Source organism: Urocampus carinirostris, chromosome 5 (assembly GCF_059441175.1).
Source record: "Urocampus carinirostris isolate Australia breed hairy pipefish chromosome 5, RoL_Ucar_1.0, whole genome shotgun sequence".
Taxonomy (NCBI): Eukaryota; Metazoa; Chordata; class Actinopteri; order Syngnathiformes; family Syngnathidae; genus Urocampus; species Urocampus carinirostris.
The window spans coordinates 18,307,627-18,326,234 of record NC_142353.1 but is presented as its reverse complement, the minus strand read 5'-3'; the positions used below and the strand labels follow the sequence as shown (position 1 = coordinate 18,326,234).

At 38.8% G+C, this 18,608-nt stretch overlaps 1 protein-coding gene across 3 annotated transcripts; it reads right to left on the bottom strand.

Moving 5' to 3' along the window:
* Nucleotides 1–736: 736 nt before the first annotated feature.
* hnrnpk (heterogeneous nuclear ribonucleoprotein K) lies at nucleotides 737–18,370 on the bottom strand. 3 transcript variants are annotated; one of them, XM_088336054.1, is made up of 16 exons: nucleotides 18,283–18,370; nucleotides 15,577–15,713; nucleotides 11,888–11,985; nucleotides 11,716–11,772; nucleotides 10,996–11,039; nucleotides 8,684–8,756; nucleotides 8,497–8,610; nucleotides 8,040–8,168; nucleotides 6,677–6,999; nucleotides 5,913–5,960; nucleotides 4,458–4,497; nucleotides 3,789–3,804; nucleotides 3,601–3,633; nucleotides 3,150–3,208; nucleotides 2,711–2,880; nucleotides 737–1,604 (listed from the first exon to the last, which is right to left on the bottom strand). In XM_088336054.1, exons 2-16 carry the CDS (start codon nucleotides 15,629–15,631, stop codon nucleotides 1,574–1,576), a joined length of 1,290 nt encoding a protein of 429 aa, XP_088192180.1. In that variant the 5' UTR covers nucleotides 15,632–15,713; nucleotides 18,283–18,370; the 3' UTR covers nucleotides 737–1,573. The 3 variants fall into 3 exon arrangements, with proteins under 3 accessions (XP_088192180.1, XP_088192179.1, XP_088192181.1); XM_088336053.1 differs by having other exon boundaries at nucleotides 737–1,383; XM_088336055.1 differs by lacking the exons at nucleotides 10,996–11,039; nucleotides 18,283–18,370 and having other exon boundaries at nucleotides 737–1,383; nucleotides 15,577–15,627.
* Between the last annotated feature and the right edge of the window lie 238 nt (nucleotides 18,371–18,608).

Genomic DNA, 18,608 nt, shown 5'->3' with positions numbered 1-18,608 from the left:
CTAAATATACCTCTTAAATCATTGAGAAGTAGAATAAAAAGTTAATAATTTATGACTAGGTCAGTTTATAGCAAAGTATTAGATATTTTTTAGTGATTTCATTGACTTTTTTTTAAACTGCGCTATCAACATTTATAAACGATTCCAGCAGTAACAACAAATAATGTTCCTCAGACAAGAAACATTTTCAAAAGGTGCATGTTTGCTTGCAATTTATCAACCTAATGCAAGACTGGAAAAGCTAATATCTAAATGTATAGCATCAGCCATGCAAGGCAACCTGCTTATCGAGGGCATTAAGGATTCCGTGTCTTGCCCAAGGACACAGAGGAGCTGGGAATCGAACCTGCAACCTATTGCTCCCAAGACGAGCGATTTCACCCCGAGCTACTGCCGCCCAGCTTATCACCGGGATCAGTTCGTCCAGTTTGCTGATGCAAACTACTAAAGGCCAAAAAAAGACCGTGCGGTTTAAATGATTGCATACTCAAAAAGTCTTAAGTTACAGTAAATTACATTTTAAGTGTACACTAAGAGCTTACGTATCATCAAGTCTCCTGATCTCATAGCTGTCAACCTTCACCATAATCATAGTATTACTTTAAGATCTCTTTAAATTACCCGAATGGAAATAAAATGAAGCACACCAATCAACTTAACCAATGTACCAGTACCGGTACTCATACTTAAATCCCAACTCAAACAGGGAGAGGGGAAACAAGAAATAACAAGACAGTCAGAGTAAAAAGTTGCAACTTTATTCATTTGACAAACGTATTACATCATGAACATCAAGTGAAGAGCACAAACATGAGGCTTTTATTTGTCAGTTCAATTTCCACCAAACAAAACTACGATTCCAACAGGATTAAATTAACTGAATGTAAATAACATGACAACACCTAATTTCTTTCTCTTCAACCATTAGCCAGTGTATCCTGTTGCGCATCCCAACACACCCCAAACATGTAAACAGAAAGTCTTACATTGAGGTTGATATCAAGCAGTAGTTGGGATTTTTTTAGCCTACATTATACACACAAAATAAAAAATTTCACAAGTAAGGTTATAGTCATCTGCCGGGAGAAATTCATTTTATCTTTTAACTCTTTTCAACAGCAAGCAAGCAAACTTAAAAAGTCAGGTGGGGGGAAAACCCTACATTTTCTTTTCAATGCAGAAAGAACATCTTTAAACAGGAATGTTTGACATTGCATTAAAATATAAAAATAAAATTACCCCAAAAGAGGACCCACGAGTCAGATTAATGATCTGAGGGGGCTGTATATAGGTAAGGAGTTTAGGTATTAGGAGGGGCGGGGATAATCTGCTGATTCAATCCTGGGGGGTGTCTACATCAATTGACCAGAGAACTGCTTCACACTGAAATAAAGAGTAAAATGCACAAAAATATCAATCAACAATTTTGTCCCAAAAAAAATCAAATTAACATTTAAACATCGGGATAAACTGCGGTGGTTGTTGGGTGGGGGGCAAGTGATATACAATTTAAGTGGGCCAAAAGTAATAATAAAATTAAAAACGTCAGTTTGGGGAGGGATGAGGGGTCGGGTTAGTTCTTGAGTCCAAGCAGGTGCAGCACACTGAAGGGAGTGCAGAGGGAGGAAAAAGGGAGGCAGGGTTAGTTACCATGGCAACACCGGTGCTAATTAGACAGCAGCAAGCAGCAGGTTGTACAGCTGATTTGCGTGGACGAAAAAGAGGAAGTGGTGTGTTGTATACGTGCCTATTGGTTGCCAAGGGAGACAGAAGAGGAGGAGCCCCCTGCTATTTGGCAGACTGTGATTTGTTGTCGCTTGATCTAACTAAAAACAACAAAATCACTAGTCTTCCACACAGCAGCGGCCAGGGGAAGAATCACTCCACTCCCTGCTTCACACTCAAACGGCTTTGGAGAGGATGGAGATCGTTTTGGTTTTGTTTTGCTTATCCAAACATTGGAATCTTGAGTCCAAATGCAAACCGAACAAATTGGCCTCTCTGTAGCCGTTTAATGCAAGAGGAAGGATAGAACTACTTGCAGAGATTGCATAGGGAAGAAAGGAAAGGTGTTAGTGGAAAGACAGCAGGCAGGAAAATTACAAATAGATTTCTAAAACAAGGAATTGATAAACGGCCTCGATCACATAGTGTATGTCTGCTTAAAAGACATGCAAGCACACTCTTGAATACAGTGATCAGCCAGTAGCGCTGGTGCAGGGAACCTTTTTTTTGCTTGCCAATTAATAGCCCAAACCATATGAATACGCTGAACATTCATCTTTCTAATCTTTGTGAAAAAATGTTTGGGAAAAATTGAAAAATTAGGATTTGACTGTTTAGAATTTTAATAATAAATTTCGTGTCGTTAGCCGTTCCCCCCCTCACATTTTTAATGGAAACGTACATAATGTGACGAAAATATGCACATATTTAATATATATCATTATTATTTTGTTCTTGTTGATGTTTTATCATTTTGCACATGTTTACCTTTTTATTAGTTTTACTTGCACTAAAAGGAGAAGCCCTCCAATTTCGTTATACATGTATAGAGACAATAAAGGCCATTCATTCATTAAATTTTTCACCAACTACCCCAAGGTATTTGTAAAATAATCCCTAGATTCCCTTGCCCCAGCACCAGGGAATGTGAAAAAAAAAAACAACAACTAGTAGTTTAGATCAAGAGGGTCAGAGCAGAACTTGCCTGTTCTGAAGAAGGTACTGGGCGTTCTGGATCTGATCCTGGGTGCCCACAATTGTAATGATACGATCCTCTGAGCCCTCAAGAGGTTCGTCAATCTTGATTGACGCTCCGGAATCATGCCGGATCTGCTTGATGCGCTGGCCACCTTTACCAATGATAGAGCCCGCCAGCTAACAGGTGGGAAGGAAAACAACAAAAAGTGCACATGTCAGTGACCACAACTCCAGTTTTCTGACACATTGTACGGACGAGACTAAAAAGAGGTTTTTGGGACACAGAAATGTTTTATACATGGGATGCAATGGAAGGCAAATTCTGTCTGATTATTTTCTTTATAATACTGACAACTAAATTATATAGGTTACTAAATTTGACATTATTTGTTTCATTTTAGTTAAGTTTATAAACCTAGATTGTACACATCAAGCAGTTCACTCACATCTTTAGGGATGGTCACTTGCGTAGTGATGACCGGGTCATTGTAGGAGCTCCGTCCACCTGACAGTGACAGATACAACCGTTACAAAATATATCAAAAACAATACAAGAGAGGGGGGGGGGGAACAGCTGGCAGTGATTATGAACCACAGCAAAAGCCACAACACGCATCTGCTCGTCTTTTACACAGTGTTAAAACTTCATGCCGCAATTATGGTATCATTGTAATAGGTCTGATATTGTCTGTAAATACGTAATTTCAACCAAAAAACTTCCCTTCTGTCCCAATTATTTATTTCAGGCATGAAACTATCGCACCTTTCAGTGAAAGTTGTTGACATCAACCCTTGTTTTATATAGAGTAATGATTTAAAAAGACTCTCTGAAAGGCAAGATATTTTCATGCATGTCCAAACAAGTGAGGAGGGAGAAAATGCTAGCTTTCCGCTCACCTGATTGGTAATTATCCCAGGAGGAGCTGTTGTCTGCACAGGAAAAATAGAAGCAATGTCAAAAAAAAATTAGAACAGCCTTCTTTTGTTGCATTCAAACCAAATGTATTTGACAGTTCAATTATATATATAATAAACACTCTTAAGTAAACATAGAAAATTTGGTAATAAAAACAGGGTTCACTTACCATATCCCCCTCCAGTCTGTGAGTAAAGAGAAAAGAACAGAGGTTATCAACAGGCAGCATATCTCTGTACGCATCCCACACCAAGAGTGTATGCTAAGACCAGCGTGTACATACATCGTCAATAGACTCGACTCAACTAAATGCCACCCCGTTTTCCTCCATATGACTGACTCCTCCTCCTTCCAGCCCCCGACCCCCTCAATTCAGCCCCCATTTTCACCTGCTATTCAGTGGCTGCTGTCGTCAGGGCAACAGGCAATTCAAATGCTGTTGCTGGGCAACGGGGGGCAGTATCCTACCAGCTTTCTTTGGAAGGGGGTGGGGGTGGGGGTGTTGGGAGAGAGTCTGTCAACAAAGCACTGTCGCCTAGCAACCAATTGTGGTCACTGCAACGCTCTTTATACAGAAAAACAAGCTGGCCATGAAAAAGTACACAGTAAGAGGGCAATTATAAAAGATTATTATGGGATGCCTCCAGCTGCGGCGATTACAGTCATTTCAGAGGGCTAGTTGCTATGTTAGAACGGAAGAGTTGGGTTTTAATGAACCTCTGGCCTGAATGGAACACAATCACATCTTGTCACTAACTGGTGGCGAGCAGCATGCACTAGCCTCAGGATGCCCCTGCGCCCCCCCGCGAGCCGCATGTATTTAGAAAGGGTCACTAACCATGTTATCGCTGTAGCGATCCGGTCTACCTCTTCTGTCACTGGTGATGAAGAGAGAAGCGAGATGAGAGATGGTTTGGGTGGGGGAGGCGGGTGGAGGACATAGAGAATGCTTAAAAAAAATGCTTGAAAACGTTCCAAGGGGAGGAAAGAAAAAGAAATAGCGGGCCAGGTCAACCTGCACACACACGCTGAGCAAGATTACAGTATAAACACATTTCCTCCCAGCCATCTTCCCACACAGTCACAGGAACAGCTCTGACAGTGTTATGGTGAGAAGAGTGACAGGTGGTGGTGATGAAGATCAGAGCCAAGGGCTGCCGCTGCTGCGTCCACCTCTCATAATGCGTATTTATTTGCTAGCCTTGTCACTACTGACCAGGACATTTGTTTGGGATCTAATTTGCTTCCCATGATTGCCATATGTTGTTTTGTTAAGAATAATTTGGTGAATCGACAAAGTAGATTGGCAATAGAAAGGCGGTGTAAAAAGGTGTTTTAAGACTCCTACGATGTGAAGAAATCTTTAGTCATTTTCTTGTGACGTCCTACTAGTATTTGCTCACAAATTAATATGGTGCTAGTAATGTCAAATATATATGATTTAAAATCAAGCTATCTTTTGTGGACCAATACCAAAGTCATTAATTTATGTTTATCCATTAATACGTTTTGACAAAGGTTTTCATAGACTAGTTAAGATCGCTAGAGTATTATTTGATGTCTTATGGTGCTTTAAATGCATGTTGTTGAAATGCTTTACAATAATGAATTTGTGCTTTCAAGGCACCTATCCCGAAAAGGTCCACAGCTCTGCATTTTTCGAGATTTTCCTTTACACATACACCTGATTCGTTAGCCATATTAGCAGAAACTTGGGTGGCAATCTTGCTAGTGTGATTCATACAACCTGAATAAGGGATAACCCAGCTATGGTCCTTTGGGGTTGGATTCAGAGATGTGTTTCCAGAGATGTAATTTACATTTTAGGTACAAATTAGGTAGATAATTATTTGTCAACTGCTTCAGAAAATGGATGGATGCATATATGCTCCTAGGAAATGTCTTCACAAATAGAGTGCTGGTACCACGGAAATGTGAGGGTCCTACAGTTATCGACATTGATTTGTATTTGGCCAATAGGCATTGCCTTCTTGGGTCAAAGAAACAAACAATCTTACACCAGTGCAAAAAATGGTAAGCTCATTGTGTGCAGGTCAACACTTGTGTCAAGAGTTTTGTAAACAGTTGTCACAATTAAAGCAGTTGTGTATTATTAGCACCTGACACCACCTACACCACCCACACATTAATAATTGCAAAGTAGTGATTGTACTACTGCTCATTCACCATTCAGAACTTGCTGAAAAGGGGAATTAAGAGGGATCAAAGACTGACAATGTATGAAAATTGAACAATGAAGGGGAGCAGCTGTTTGGGGGTGGGACAAACTTACTTTGACCTTTCATCTGAGCCACGGTATGAGTCATAGTAACGATCATCTCTGTGGAAAAAATGGCGAAGGGGGAGGGGGGAAAGGATAAAAACGATCAGACCTAAGGCATGATTACATTCGGTTCATGAAATTGAATACTAATAAATACATCCCTGGGTACATAGTACAGTAGCGTTTAGTGTCAATGTATGTGACTTAGGTTTGCTATCCTTGGCTGAATTGCGCAGTTGGCTTTAGTGCACGCCATGGCGTCTTCTTTCCTTGTTAAGCAAAACTTTGTTTAAACTGTTGGATCCCCGAAAATTTACAAATTCGAATTATTTCAATCTTAAACCGCTACTATATTTTTGCAGGTTTTTATATTGACGCATTTTCTTCACAGTTTCAGCAGTTGCTATTTGGTCAATCTTAGATTACAATATCAACTATGTAGTTACATGATTTTAGACTACTGTTAGTTGTAGCACTTGTACTATTACTGGTTTGAAAACCAAATGTATATCATATGATATCAAAAGTATATCCGATATCAAACTTAGTCCGTATGAACAACATTTTCATTGTAGTATATGAAGTTATTCTTAAGACACCTACAGATGGAATATCACTGTAAAACTACCCCAATCAATTGCACGTCATTGACATTCAGTCAGAAGAAATCGTGTATCCAATGTAAGCGAAAAAGTAAAATAACTTAAAATAGAATAAACAAACATCTTGTGTAAATTCAACATGGAGAAAGAAAGACAAAACAAATGTCTTACCCGCCTCTGTGTGAGCGTCCCATAGACATAGTGGGGCCACGATTCCTGCTCTGGTGATGGGGGGGAGGACCCCTTCGAGGACTAATGTCATCGTAATCTCTGCGAGAGGGGGGAGGCGGTCCCCGCGATGACCTGCTGGAGGACATTCGATCGTAGCCGCGGTCACCGGCACTGGTTCTGCTCCCTCGCATTGAGAAGCCACTCACTAGCCGGCGGCTAGTACCGCTTCCCCTGTCCTCGTAGCCCATTGTGAAGCCACCATATTCATAGGTTTCGTCGTAGAAATTGGGATCATATGGCTGGGAGCGGCCTTTGATAGGAGCCTGGAAAAATATGTGTTTATTTTTTACTCAGCGATCCGACCTAAGATACAAAAAGGAATCTGTAGACTCATAGGCTCGCTATGGTGAGAAAAAATAAATCACTAATTTTCCAAAATCATTCAGCTTCAAATAACATCTATTAGAATATTTCAGTTTTTCCTAGTTTAATGAATGACAATGCCACGTGTGTAGTTTATTTAGATAATATTCCATAGCCTTACTTAAAATATATAAACCGGGGCTGGGAACATATGGCTCTTTTTTTTGGAGTACATCCAGCTTAATATTCTTTTTACCGTTCAAGTTGTTGTAAATGCAAAGCTAAAGCGTTACATTTGTGATTGGTTACACCAACAGACCCTGTTTTGGCTGTGCATCTCTATGGAATCCTGTATGTGAAGGTTCATTAAATGATGTCAGTTCATTGTTGAGAGAGAGATCTCTCTCTCTCGCTCTCTCAAAAGGTAAATTAACCGGTATCCTTCTCGATTACATTATTAGTGACATTTTTTTTCAAAAGAACTTTACCTGCACTTAGAATTTCTGACTTCATTTCCTACACAAATGAAGATCAAAATGAGCCTCAACTTAAATAACTAAGGGAGCGAGACAAATTAAAAAAACAAATTCTGTGGAACACAGGCAATATTACTTCAGAGATTTTATCAAATCAACAAACGCCACACAGTAAAATAATATGCGCTGAAGAATTACCATTTGACTGGAGAGCAGGTTCGGCGGTTTTAATTGAATTTTGTCTTAAAATATAGGGTGGCTTTAAAAATAATCATCTTTCATGGCAATGAGTCAAAAAGGTTCCTGACTCCTGTTTACAGGTCAACGGTGATTGCTTTTGGATGCATATTAATGTTGAGTGATAAAAAGCGATACATGTGTTCGACATGAAGCTAGCATAAATGCAGCTTGCAGTGTAAATGTGTTGGCACCTATTCAATAAGTACCAGATTGGAGCCTTGTCTAGAACTCAGACTCATCTTGTGTAGAAAGTGCCGCCAAGCAAATTTGTGTTTCTCACTTACGACAGCGATGAGCTCCAGCATAGTCTTGATACACTCAACCACACGCTCCATTTTGCCGCCAACCAACACAACACGGTCTGTTGACTGAGGACAACACTCCTGATACAGCTTGATACTGGTCTTTGTACTCTGAGGGAATATACACATAACATGATCTTTACAATGCAGCATCTGATTATAGAGGGAGGGAGATTAAATTGGCAACCCTGTTTCAGAAATAGTTTGTTCAAATGGCTACACGGCAGTATTTTCCCAGGTTATAATACAAATATACATAATACACAAAGCGCACAAGGTAAAAATTGCATAATTGGGTAGGATCAAATCAGCACCGAAAGTGCATAAAATCAGATTTTGGTGGGCTGTGGTTTGATCAATTCCCCTAAAAAGTATAACTATTAATCAAAATTGCATAATATTTTTATTCCTGTATGATTTGTTTCTTAATAACGATTACCTCTCTGAGCTCCTTTATCTTGGCTCCCTTCACTCCAATGATTGAGCCAGCCAGGCTCTGGTGGATCAGTAGACGCAGATCACATTCAAAATCCACACCATTGTACTGCTGGTACTGGGGACCATGGATAATCTGTTTCAATGGTTCATCTATTTGCCCACCATGTGCAGAAAAGTATGGTACCTACCTCTTCCAGTGTGGGGATGATCTTGAGCAAAATCTCCCCAGCGGTCTCCAAGTCAGCGCAGATGCACAGGATGCTTTGTGTTACACATGCCAACGACAAGGCAGTGGGTAGGGGTTTAGGGAGCCCAAGAAGCATCCCAAAAGGAAAGGGTGCGAGGGCAGAAAGCATATTAGTTTGAAGTATTAAACAACCGAAATAATCAAAGTCTATTTATAACATCTAATCAAAATTATTTGAAAGTTAGGTCTATTATTCTAACTTTAGATGGTAGAGCACTGATAACGCCACAGTGTAGCTATGAAAAAGCTACAAAAACACAAGATGATTATCAAGGTATGTCTTTTGGGTCTTTTGCACAGATCAGATTAAAAAAAAGTAAGACGAAAAACAGGAAACCAAAAGAAAGTGACAGCAATCAGTGACCACTGGAGGGGCAAGACGGGAGAGTTAAACCTGGGAACAATCAAACCAGCAGGGACAAATAAAAAGGCACCGCTGCATACTAAACAATATTTACAAAACCAATCTGGGATGTTTACCACAGCAGTTATTTATATTTAAATATATATATATATATATATATATATATCAATAAATTCCAGACTACATACATCAAACAAGCTATTATAGACCAGGTCTAGAAAAGCAAGTTTGACTATTGATGTCTGCAACTAAGAAGCGAGAGACTAAAAGTCATATGATGAACATGAACGCTAGAAGTAACATAAGTATTTCCACTACTATTATTTGTAGTAGGTTATAATGGGAGAAGCCGTAATCTATAACCAAATGATTCTGCACACGAAAACCTTTGAACAAGCTAAAATCTATACGGAGATAAAACGAAAGGCAGTGAAATAGTACTTAAACGAGAATGGGTCGGCGCCTATGACTATTCTTAAAATTAATTAAATCAAGAATGGTGCAGCACAAGACACATCTACAGCTCTAAGGGACTAACTCACAAATAAGGCACCCAGAACATTCACTTTAACGGAAGGTGGAAGACAGAAAAAAACATTGATGGGAAAAAAATAACAAGCATTTCAGCTGGCACCCAAACAAAAAAAGCAGATTCTAACAAGACTGAAGACAAAGACCAGTGGCAAAAAACTGATGCAGCATTTTTTTAAATTAAGGCACGCAAAGATATAATATCAAACATTAAAGGTATTCCCATAGAGAATTGTTTTCAATTAGGCACAGAACGTAGAGTGTTGGGTAAATACATTCCAAAATATTGCATGCGCCGGGGCACTCGAGAAATTTAGTCTTAAAATTGACGAGTCTTGTTTCCTTTAGAGCTGTGACATAATTGAATATGACAAATCCCATTAACACAACATGTTAGCCTGCTCCGAAACCGACAGCCACTGTCATAAACAGCGATTGATAACCACTCATTTCTGCCCAGAGAAATTGGAACCTTGCTTACCCTGTCGCTGGGGGCCTTATGACCGATTTGCCAGAATTGCGTGCTTTGACCCCCAAAAGCTGCGTGGGGTATGTTAACTTGCCTCCGTTACACCGTGTGAGTGTGTCCCTTGTTCATCTTCGCCTCCTATAAGGAAGACGATTGTAGCTTTTTGTGTTTTTTGCCATGAGTGTCGCGGTCAGTATAGTTTTGTCTGGTTAGCTCCCTTTTAGCGTCAAGGCTGCCAAATGCTTTCCTGTTTTGTTTGCCCCCGGTTGGGTTTCGTTGTTGTTTTGCCGGCTGGCGCCGGTTCTGCCGTTTTCTTGGTTTTGCCACTGAGGTTGCGGCCACCTTTCGATGATTAGTCACAGTTAGCCCTCTGTTGGTGGCTCTGTGTTATTTTTGCCAGTAACCCACCCTTTGGCTGCTCGCCCTTTATTGTACCATTGCAACATCCACTCGCAACTACTACTAGGCATTCTCCACAAAAATCACCAAAATGTCTCAACCTCTTCGATTGATTAACACATTAAGCAATATGGTGACTGCCTTTCTAGGTTGCTATTGTTCCTCTCGGATGTCACAGCCCAGGATGACAAAGACAAGACATGCCGTCTTCAGAATGCATTATCTCGGAAAATAATTGGAATATAAAGATGAAATATATAAAGTTTTTATGCAAAAACCATGTACTTTTCACTCACATTTTGTATGTTTTAGAATTTGGGAATACCTTTAAGGCTTTTATAGAAAAAATAAAACTGTGGCTACAGTAAATTGAACACAAGTAGGTTATCAAGTACAGTGAGCTGAAAAGAGGTAGGATGACTATGACTGATCTTCTCTTGTCTGTTTGACCTGTAGTCAGGCAGTGAGAGGGAGGAGCTTAGGGACATACCGCTCGGGGCCACTGCTGTCTGGGACTGACACACTGGCATTGAACTGGGCGTGGTGGCATGGGCAGGGGTACCAGGGCCATTTGAGTGCGGATGTCATTCGAGTAAGGCGCCCGTTTAGGGAACGGGGCGCGATTATGGGCAGGGCCAACCGGGGTGTCAGGTGAGCGGGCGGGCGCAGGAGGGGCCGTCCAGAACATGGGCAACAGAGGAGGAAGTGGGCAAAAAAGTCAACAGCAAAATAATAAACAAGGGATAGGGGAGAGGGGAAACAAGTTTGAATATACAGGCTCTACACTGATTCATGTTTGCTGAATTGTCTCATCGATTGGCTTGGCAAAGAGAGGAGAAAAGGTGACATTGAATAAAAGAGTTTATGGCATATTACAAACATGACGAGGTTAAAGTTTGGGAACAGACCAGAAAAACAGGGATATGAGAATGGGAAGAGCAAACCGAAATAACGCTTGGCCAGGTTAGCTGAATGTCACACTGCACTTTCTCAATGTTATCATTTAGTGGTACAAACATTTTAACAGTACTGAAAGGTGTATCTTAAACTAAATCAACAGTCAACTTAAATCAAGAGTTACCCGTGGACATGGCTATCAGAGTAATACCTGCCTGCTCATTAGAGGACGTTATAGAAGGCTGTGGAAAAGGTTTGGGGAAAGAAGGGGTAGAACAGAACAAAGAAGAGCAAAACTTCTAGATGTACTTACATCTGAACGTAGTGCTTTGATATTTTTGCCACCCTTGCCAATGACAGCTCCTGCATTCTATTGAGGGGAAATGTATGAATGTACAAAATTTACCAAGAATGAGAAAACACAACCAACATTAAGATGGTATTTTAACATATTTCTCCGAGGGTAAAAAGAATGGCTTGTTTACTTTGCTCTGCAGGAGGATGCGGAGCTCAATCATCTCGTCCGAGCTCCTGGAACGCTTAAATGATTTCTGCTGATCTGCATCCTCGGCGGGACGCTTACCTGCCGCAAAAGAGATAAACAGACAGCATGAACCATTGACTCCACTTAGAAGTAGCATTGTAACCGAAGAAATCAAATGCCTTACAGCTTGCCAATTTTGCAGGCAGCTTATAATCAACCTCAAATTCCAAGCATCCTAAATTAAGTCCTTATGCGCAACATCAGCAATGCAAGTTGTTGACGCAACTCCTTTGAAACCTTATTTAGGGACCAATATTTTTTCAGGTGAACCACACGAGAAAATGGCAAGTTTGTGGCAAAACATGCATGAACAGAACAAACGAGTTTACTCTTGGTAATGAAATATAATTAGTGATCAGATACAATAATATGGGAAGTGTAAGTGTAACTGATCACAAAACTCACGGCTTCAGATAAGAAAAAAAACTATTAAGTCTTTTGTCTATTATGTAATAACAGGGATGTGATTTGACCAAAGTGAAATTATCTGAAAATTAGGCGGGGGTCTGGGGGCCGCGGGCACCCAGCTAGGTCCAGGGCAGTGCCCTGGTGGGGGGAGAAGTGGGGCGAAGCCCCCCGGAGGTCATGGGTTTTCCGTGTTTTTAAGTACTTTCAATGCACTCAGATGACAAAGAAATAGACAAAACAACAGCATACATTTTCAATGTATTTTGAACTATCCCATATAAAATTACAGTTTAAGTCAACTCAAAATCAGTCACATTAAAAAACATTGGACTGCCTTTGCTATTAAAAACTATCACTGAGAATATCATCATATCTAACTCATGTGATTACTAAGTTAACACATAAATCATGTTGAAGAGTTCAAATTTCATGAACAAATAATTGTATCATGACCAAATGAAAAGTAACTCATATTAGAACATACCATAAATGTCTTTGTTATAGAAGAAGATGTTATCTATAAATGAAAGTACTGTAGTGGGTTGTACATAATTCACCCACGGAACCATTGTTTAGTTAGCGAGTTCCTAGGGGGACTCTTAATTCGGCCGGTTCTAGCCACTCTCGTGTTTGTTTTGTTATCGCCAGTTTAAATGTCATTAAAGCAGCTTTCGTTGGCACCTTTGTTTGACACTCCGCTTACGACTCCCGTCTCTGCTCGCTACATTGGATCACGTCGGGGTCACCAACATTTGTAGATAATTCCTTCTCTAACCAGTCCGATCGAAACTTGTTTTTTTACGATCTTAGCAATTTCTTTAACTCGCGGAGCATCTTTGCGTTCGATCTCGGACATCTTTCTTTAAACACTCGGCAAAAACGTGTGAGAAATGAACAATGGCATACTCCTACGCCTTTATAAGGAGCGCGTTTATTGGTCAACACGGAGACTTCAACCAATCGCAAGTACGTTTCATTTCAGTTACGGAAACACTAAAATGGAACGCTGTCGAGACGAAATCGTTTTTTTTACCATTTAAAAGAATCGGAAATTTTAAAATTTTATTTTTGGAGCGAAAGCGGAATTCCGCGAATTAGCGGAAAAATCACATCCCTGGTAATAAGTTTTTAAAATGATAATGTGGATGATAAACTTGAACTAGGAGCATGGGAATAACTTGCAAACAGGTAAGAGTGTATATTTTTGCTATCAATAGGGAGATTGTGAGATAGGTACCCAAAGCGCATTTAAAACCGTTAAAGCCTAATCATAATTAAATTGCTGCTTGAACATTGCTCCATACTAGAAATATAGTTTGACAAGGGAAAAAGCATTGCAAAGAAGAGTGCTGTGAACACACGAGGCACCATGTGAGGACAATGTCTTGTACAAAAAGAAAAAGCCAGGTGGCATACTTCTACAACAGCTCTGTGGATGCACTAGCGAAAATAGGGTCCTTCCACAAGCGTATTAATTTAGAATAAAAATGAAGAAAGATCAACAAGAGGCATGATACACACTTAATAAAAAAAACAGGTTAAAAGGACTTCAAAATCCCCTAGTCCGCCGCAACGATATGAGCAACTATTACATGGCTCTTCATTTGGCGAGATGACTACCGGCCGCTATGAGTAAAACCCATGAAGCTTAAGATAATTCAGCAACAAACATGGTCATTTTCTGCGGAAACATGTTAACCTTTGTTGTATAAAAAGGTGATATTACTTTAAATGTGTGGCCATAGCGCCAATATCACGCAGATTGCTTTTGCAAGTGACACTTAAATCTGGGTGTATCGACTAACTTCTTCACATATTTGACAGAGAAAGCCAAAATGCCAACATTTGTGATTTAAAGGACCCGGAGGTTTCTGAAGGGGATCCATTCCTCCACTCGCCACATGGGGACACGTGCCCTAAACAGATTATTACCTTAAAGCGATAGAAGGATACAGTGCGAACTTTCAAAATTGACAAAATAAATTTGCACTAAGGCTGCAACAACAAATCGATCAAATCTATTAAGACCGATTATTATAAGCGTTGGCAACTAATTACAGCATCAACTTATCGTGTTGCACAATTTATAAGCGACTAAGCGCGTTAATCAACACGAATAAGTGCATTGGATCTTGTTGTGAAGTTGTAGTACAACTTTAGTCTGGCAGAGGGCGCCTTGACGTGGTTTTTATAAAAGTATTTTACTTTTTAAAATCTTTTTTTTTAATTGAACATTGCGTCATTATAAACACATCTGGCACTAAACAGTCAAACACTACACATTTAACAAGGAAACAAAGTGCTGCAGGAATACCGAGAAAAAAATATATAAAAATAAATTAATAAAATAAGAATGTTTAGTTAGTTAGTTAAAAGGAAGTTAAAAGGAAAAATAATAATGATGACATGTCTATCGCAGCACAAGGGGTAGCCCTTTGAGCATACTGGGAGGTCGCTGGTTCGCGCCTCGACCGAGACATACCTAATTGGTATAATGGCGGCGCCCTCTGGCTGCATCGACTCGCTACAACGGGTCAGGTGTATCGACATTTCGTTCTTTGTACATTGTTACAAAGAATGACAATACAAAGGAAATTATTATTATTATTATCATATTGTATATTTTGGTTAAAATCTTTGTTTATTGTTATTTCTCAAACACTTGTGTTGTTTACCTTTTTACATTATAGAATATTCTGTTGTGTTATGCACTTTTTTCCATCTTTCCAATACTTCAGTATTTGAATGTAAGAGGAAATTAAAAGTGTTTTTAATAATCAGACTAATTGATTAATCAAAATAATAATTGACTGATTCATCGATATTAAAATAACTTAATTGCAAACCTAATTTGCAGCACTACTTAATAGGTACTTGTAATAAACATGAATTACTTAATTGTGATTTTTTTATTGCAGTAGCTAAATGTAATAAAATAAATTGATTCGGTATTTTTAAACCTCACAAGAACTGCATTTTTACATGTACCCAGATTTTGCCGTGTGTGTGCGTTTTAAATGAAATTCCCTTCGATCTTTAGTGGATTGGTAGTAACGCAACCGAATGAGTTAAAATAAAACGGGATTTGGTTGCTTTGAAATAATTTCTTTGAGTCTTTTTAAAGTTTAGTAACATAGGCATTAGGGCAATGAAATCTTTATAGGGTGGGAGTTTCCTTTACCCCTGCTTGCATTCTTAACTGCCACAAATAAGAATTATTACCGTTTGTCTCTGTGCTGAAAGAGGAATCGTCTTGCGAATCATCTTTTAAATCCATGATCTTCTCTTGTACACACGAGGAGCACACACGGCCCGATCCAGACAACAGGAATAGACAAGAAAGCTGTTCTATTGGTTATCTGCCAACATACCAAGAGAAAGTGGTGGTTGGGGGAGAATTGTTAAGTCCAACTTTGAGCAATGTTCATATATGACAAAGAGCAAAAAAATAATCTTGTTCAACAAAACAAAACAACTACAATTTGTAAATTCATTCAAGCAGTATTTAACAAAACACTCACAAGACATGACTTTAGATCATTTTTATTTATTAACAGCGAGCTTGACTACAACGCGCATGTTTAACAGTTAATGGTAGACAAGCACTAGACAAGTATTAAGGACAAGCATTGCAAACCTGGCCACTAGAATTAACAGCTAGCACCAGAGTCGGATGCAAAAGATAGACAGCTATCATTCTTACAGGGCCAATCCAAATACTGGTCAAAAAGAAAGCTTTTTCCACCCTGATTTTTGGATATATAGCACTTATGAGATGAAAGTGGGGATGGGCACAACGGCAAAAAAATAATAATAATCATGCCAATATTTTGGGGAAAGAAACCCGTGATTTATGTTTTAAAATCACCATTCCCGGAATACACTATTTAGCCATATTTGTTATTTTGTGATCATTTTCCTTGAATGTTGTTATACTAAAAGGATATACTTGACACTAATAGAAAACCGTGCATTCGGAACAGGTTTTGATTTGAATAGTATAAACTTTCAAAATGTGCAATAGGTTTTTTTCCCTTGCCCTCATGTAGGTTTTAGGTCAGTAGATGGTATAATAGTCTTTAGTTTGCAATAGTCCGTGGAGCCCTTTGAGACCCCTTGTGATTAAGGGCTATACAAATAAACATGACTTGGTGTCTGTAACTTTAAAGTATTCTTGTTGCTGACGCCATCTTCTGGTTGATATCATCATTGCAGGCTCTATCAAGCTTCTTTTGTTGCGCGTACAAATCTGCAAAATTCTCAGATGCGCTTGAATTAACTGTTCATTTTTCATCTTTTCTTGGGATGGCATTTTAACTGTTATAAAAAAAAGGTTTTCTTAGTTTCACCATTTTCATTCTGAAATAAAAGAAAACCGCGACCACACGCGTGAAATAACTACTTCCACCATCAGCTCAAACAAAGCTTTGAAATTGACAAATGTTGAATACATGTGACCATGGCTCAAATTACTTATTGACAACTATGGACACTACATAATATAGATCAGGGCTGCAACTAACGTTTAATTTCATAATCGATTAATCGTTCTTTTTTTTTTTTTTTTTTTTTTTTTTGATTAATCGATGAATCCAATTTCTAATTTCCCTCCTATTTGTTCAAATATTGAAGTCTTAGACCAGTGTTTTCAACCTTTTTTGAGCCAGGGCACATTTAACATTGGAAAAATTTAGCGGCACACCACTAACTAAAGATGCTGTAAAATGACACTGAAAAGTATGTTTGATTACAAAATTATTTGTAAAACCCCGTTTTTACAGCACAGACACTTGACAATGACATAATATTTGCAGGAAATGATTCATAAAGGTTTTATAAAATTTTAAAAAGTGACATTGGATAATTTATCACGGCACACCTGACGCTCTCTCACGGCACTGTGGTTGAAAATCACTGTCTTAGACAATAGTGCACAAAACATATATCTACGATATAAAACAAATAATAAGTGATTGTCAATTAACCTGGTAATAAAAAGAAATGCATAGAAATGTATGCTATACACCTGAAATATCCAAGATACTCTTTTCCTACCACCTAATCCAAAAATCCCATTATATTTGGACTTATCAAACAAAACAAAAAAGAAAAAGCAATACATTTCAATTTGTGTAGAATTTTTGAATCCACAAAAATAATCAAAAAATGTAAACAAACCCACTGTTCAAAATGTTGTCAATAAATGTGTTTTGGGGGGTTACATTTGGGAATATGATAAACATTGTCAATATAAAAAGGATACATGCATCTTTAAAGTCTTAATTACACATTTACCCCCGAGTACCAAGTCTAATCGCATTGCACATTGATATCAATGACAATAATGAAAACGCAAATAGATAGTACAATTATAAAACGGCTATCAAAGATTAAAAAAAAATCAAAGCATGCATTGACAAGTATGAAATAGGTCATGCGCTAACGGCATAGAATGCTAATAGATCATAGAAATAGAAAAGAGACAAGCCAATGCAAATACAGGATATGCTACCAAAGTAGCTATCTCCAATTAACGTCGTAGTCAGACGTTTACTACGCGCTTTGTTAAAAAGCCCGCTATTAAACCAAACCACAATTCGACACCAGTTTCCCCGGTTAAGCAGTACAAATTTTGCTTCGTGCACAAAACTCCCCAAAAATATCTGAAATTCGTGCGGCGTAAAAGAGCGACGAAATAGCATGTAGAAAGGGCGTATACAACGGCTAGCTGTTAGCTCCCGAAAGCTAACTTCGCCATTTTGCTATCAAATCAGTTGTGACAAGAGCGGCGCTAGCCATGTTACAATTTCAGCCCACGGTGGCTCACTTTATTCACGTCCGTAAGGTTTAAGACGACGAATAAAGCCTCCTTGGTATTATATAGCTCGACATTTGCCCCTAAAACGTACAAGTAAAATATTTACGAACCCAAACGTGGCGAATCCAAACGCAACCGCTTCCTTTTTTCTTGCTAAAGAAAAGAAAGTAGTGATGTGTCTTTCGTGAAGGAAACGGCTTAATGAGACGACTCTCTCCTACTTAAAATTTGTCGAGGAGATATAATTGGAAATTGTTTTTGATTTGATCTTTTTAGTGGATCTGTAAATATTCTAATTGTCGTGTCCTGTTTTTTTAGGGATCGTGTGTTTCATAAATCTTTTTTTGTTAAATGATAGAAAAATATTCTTGCATTTTATAGTTTATTGCTTGTTGCTCTGAAAAGTCAAAAAAGTATCTTTAATTGACATTTTGTT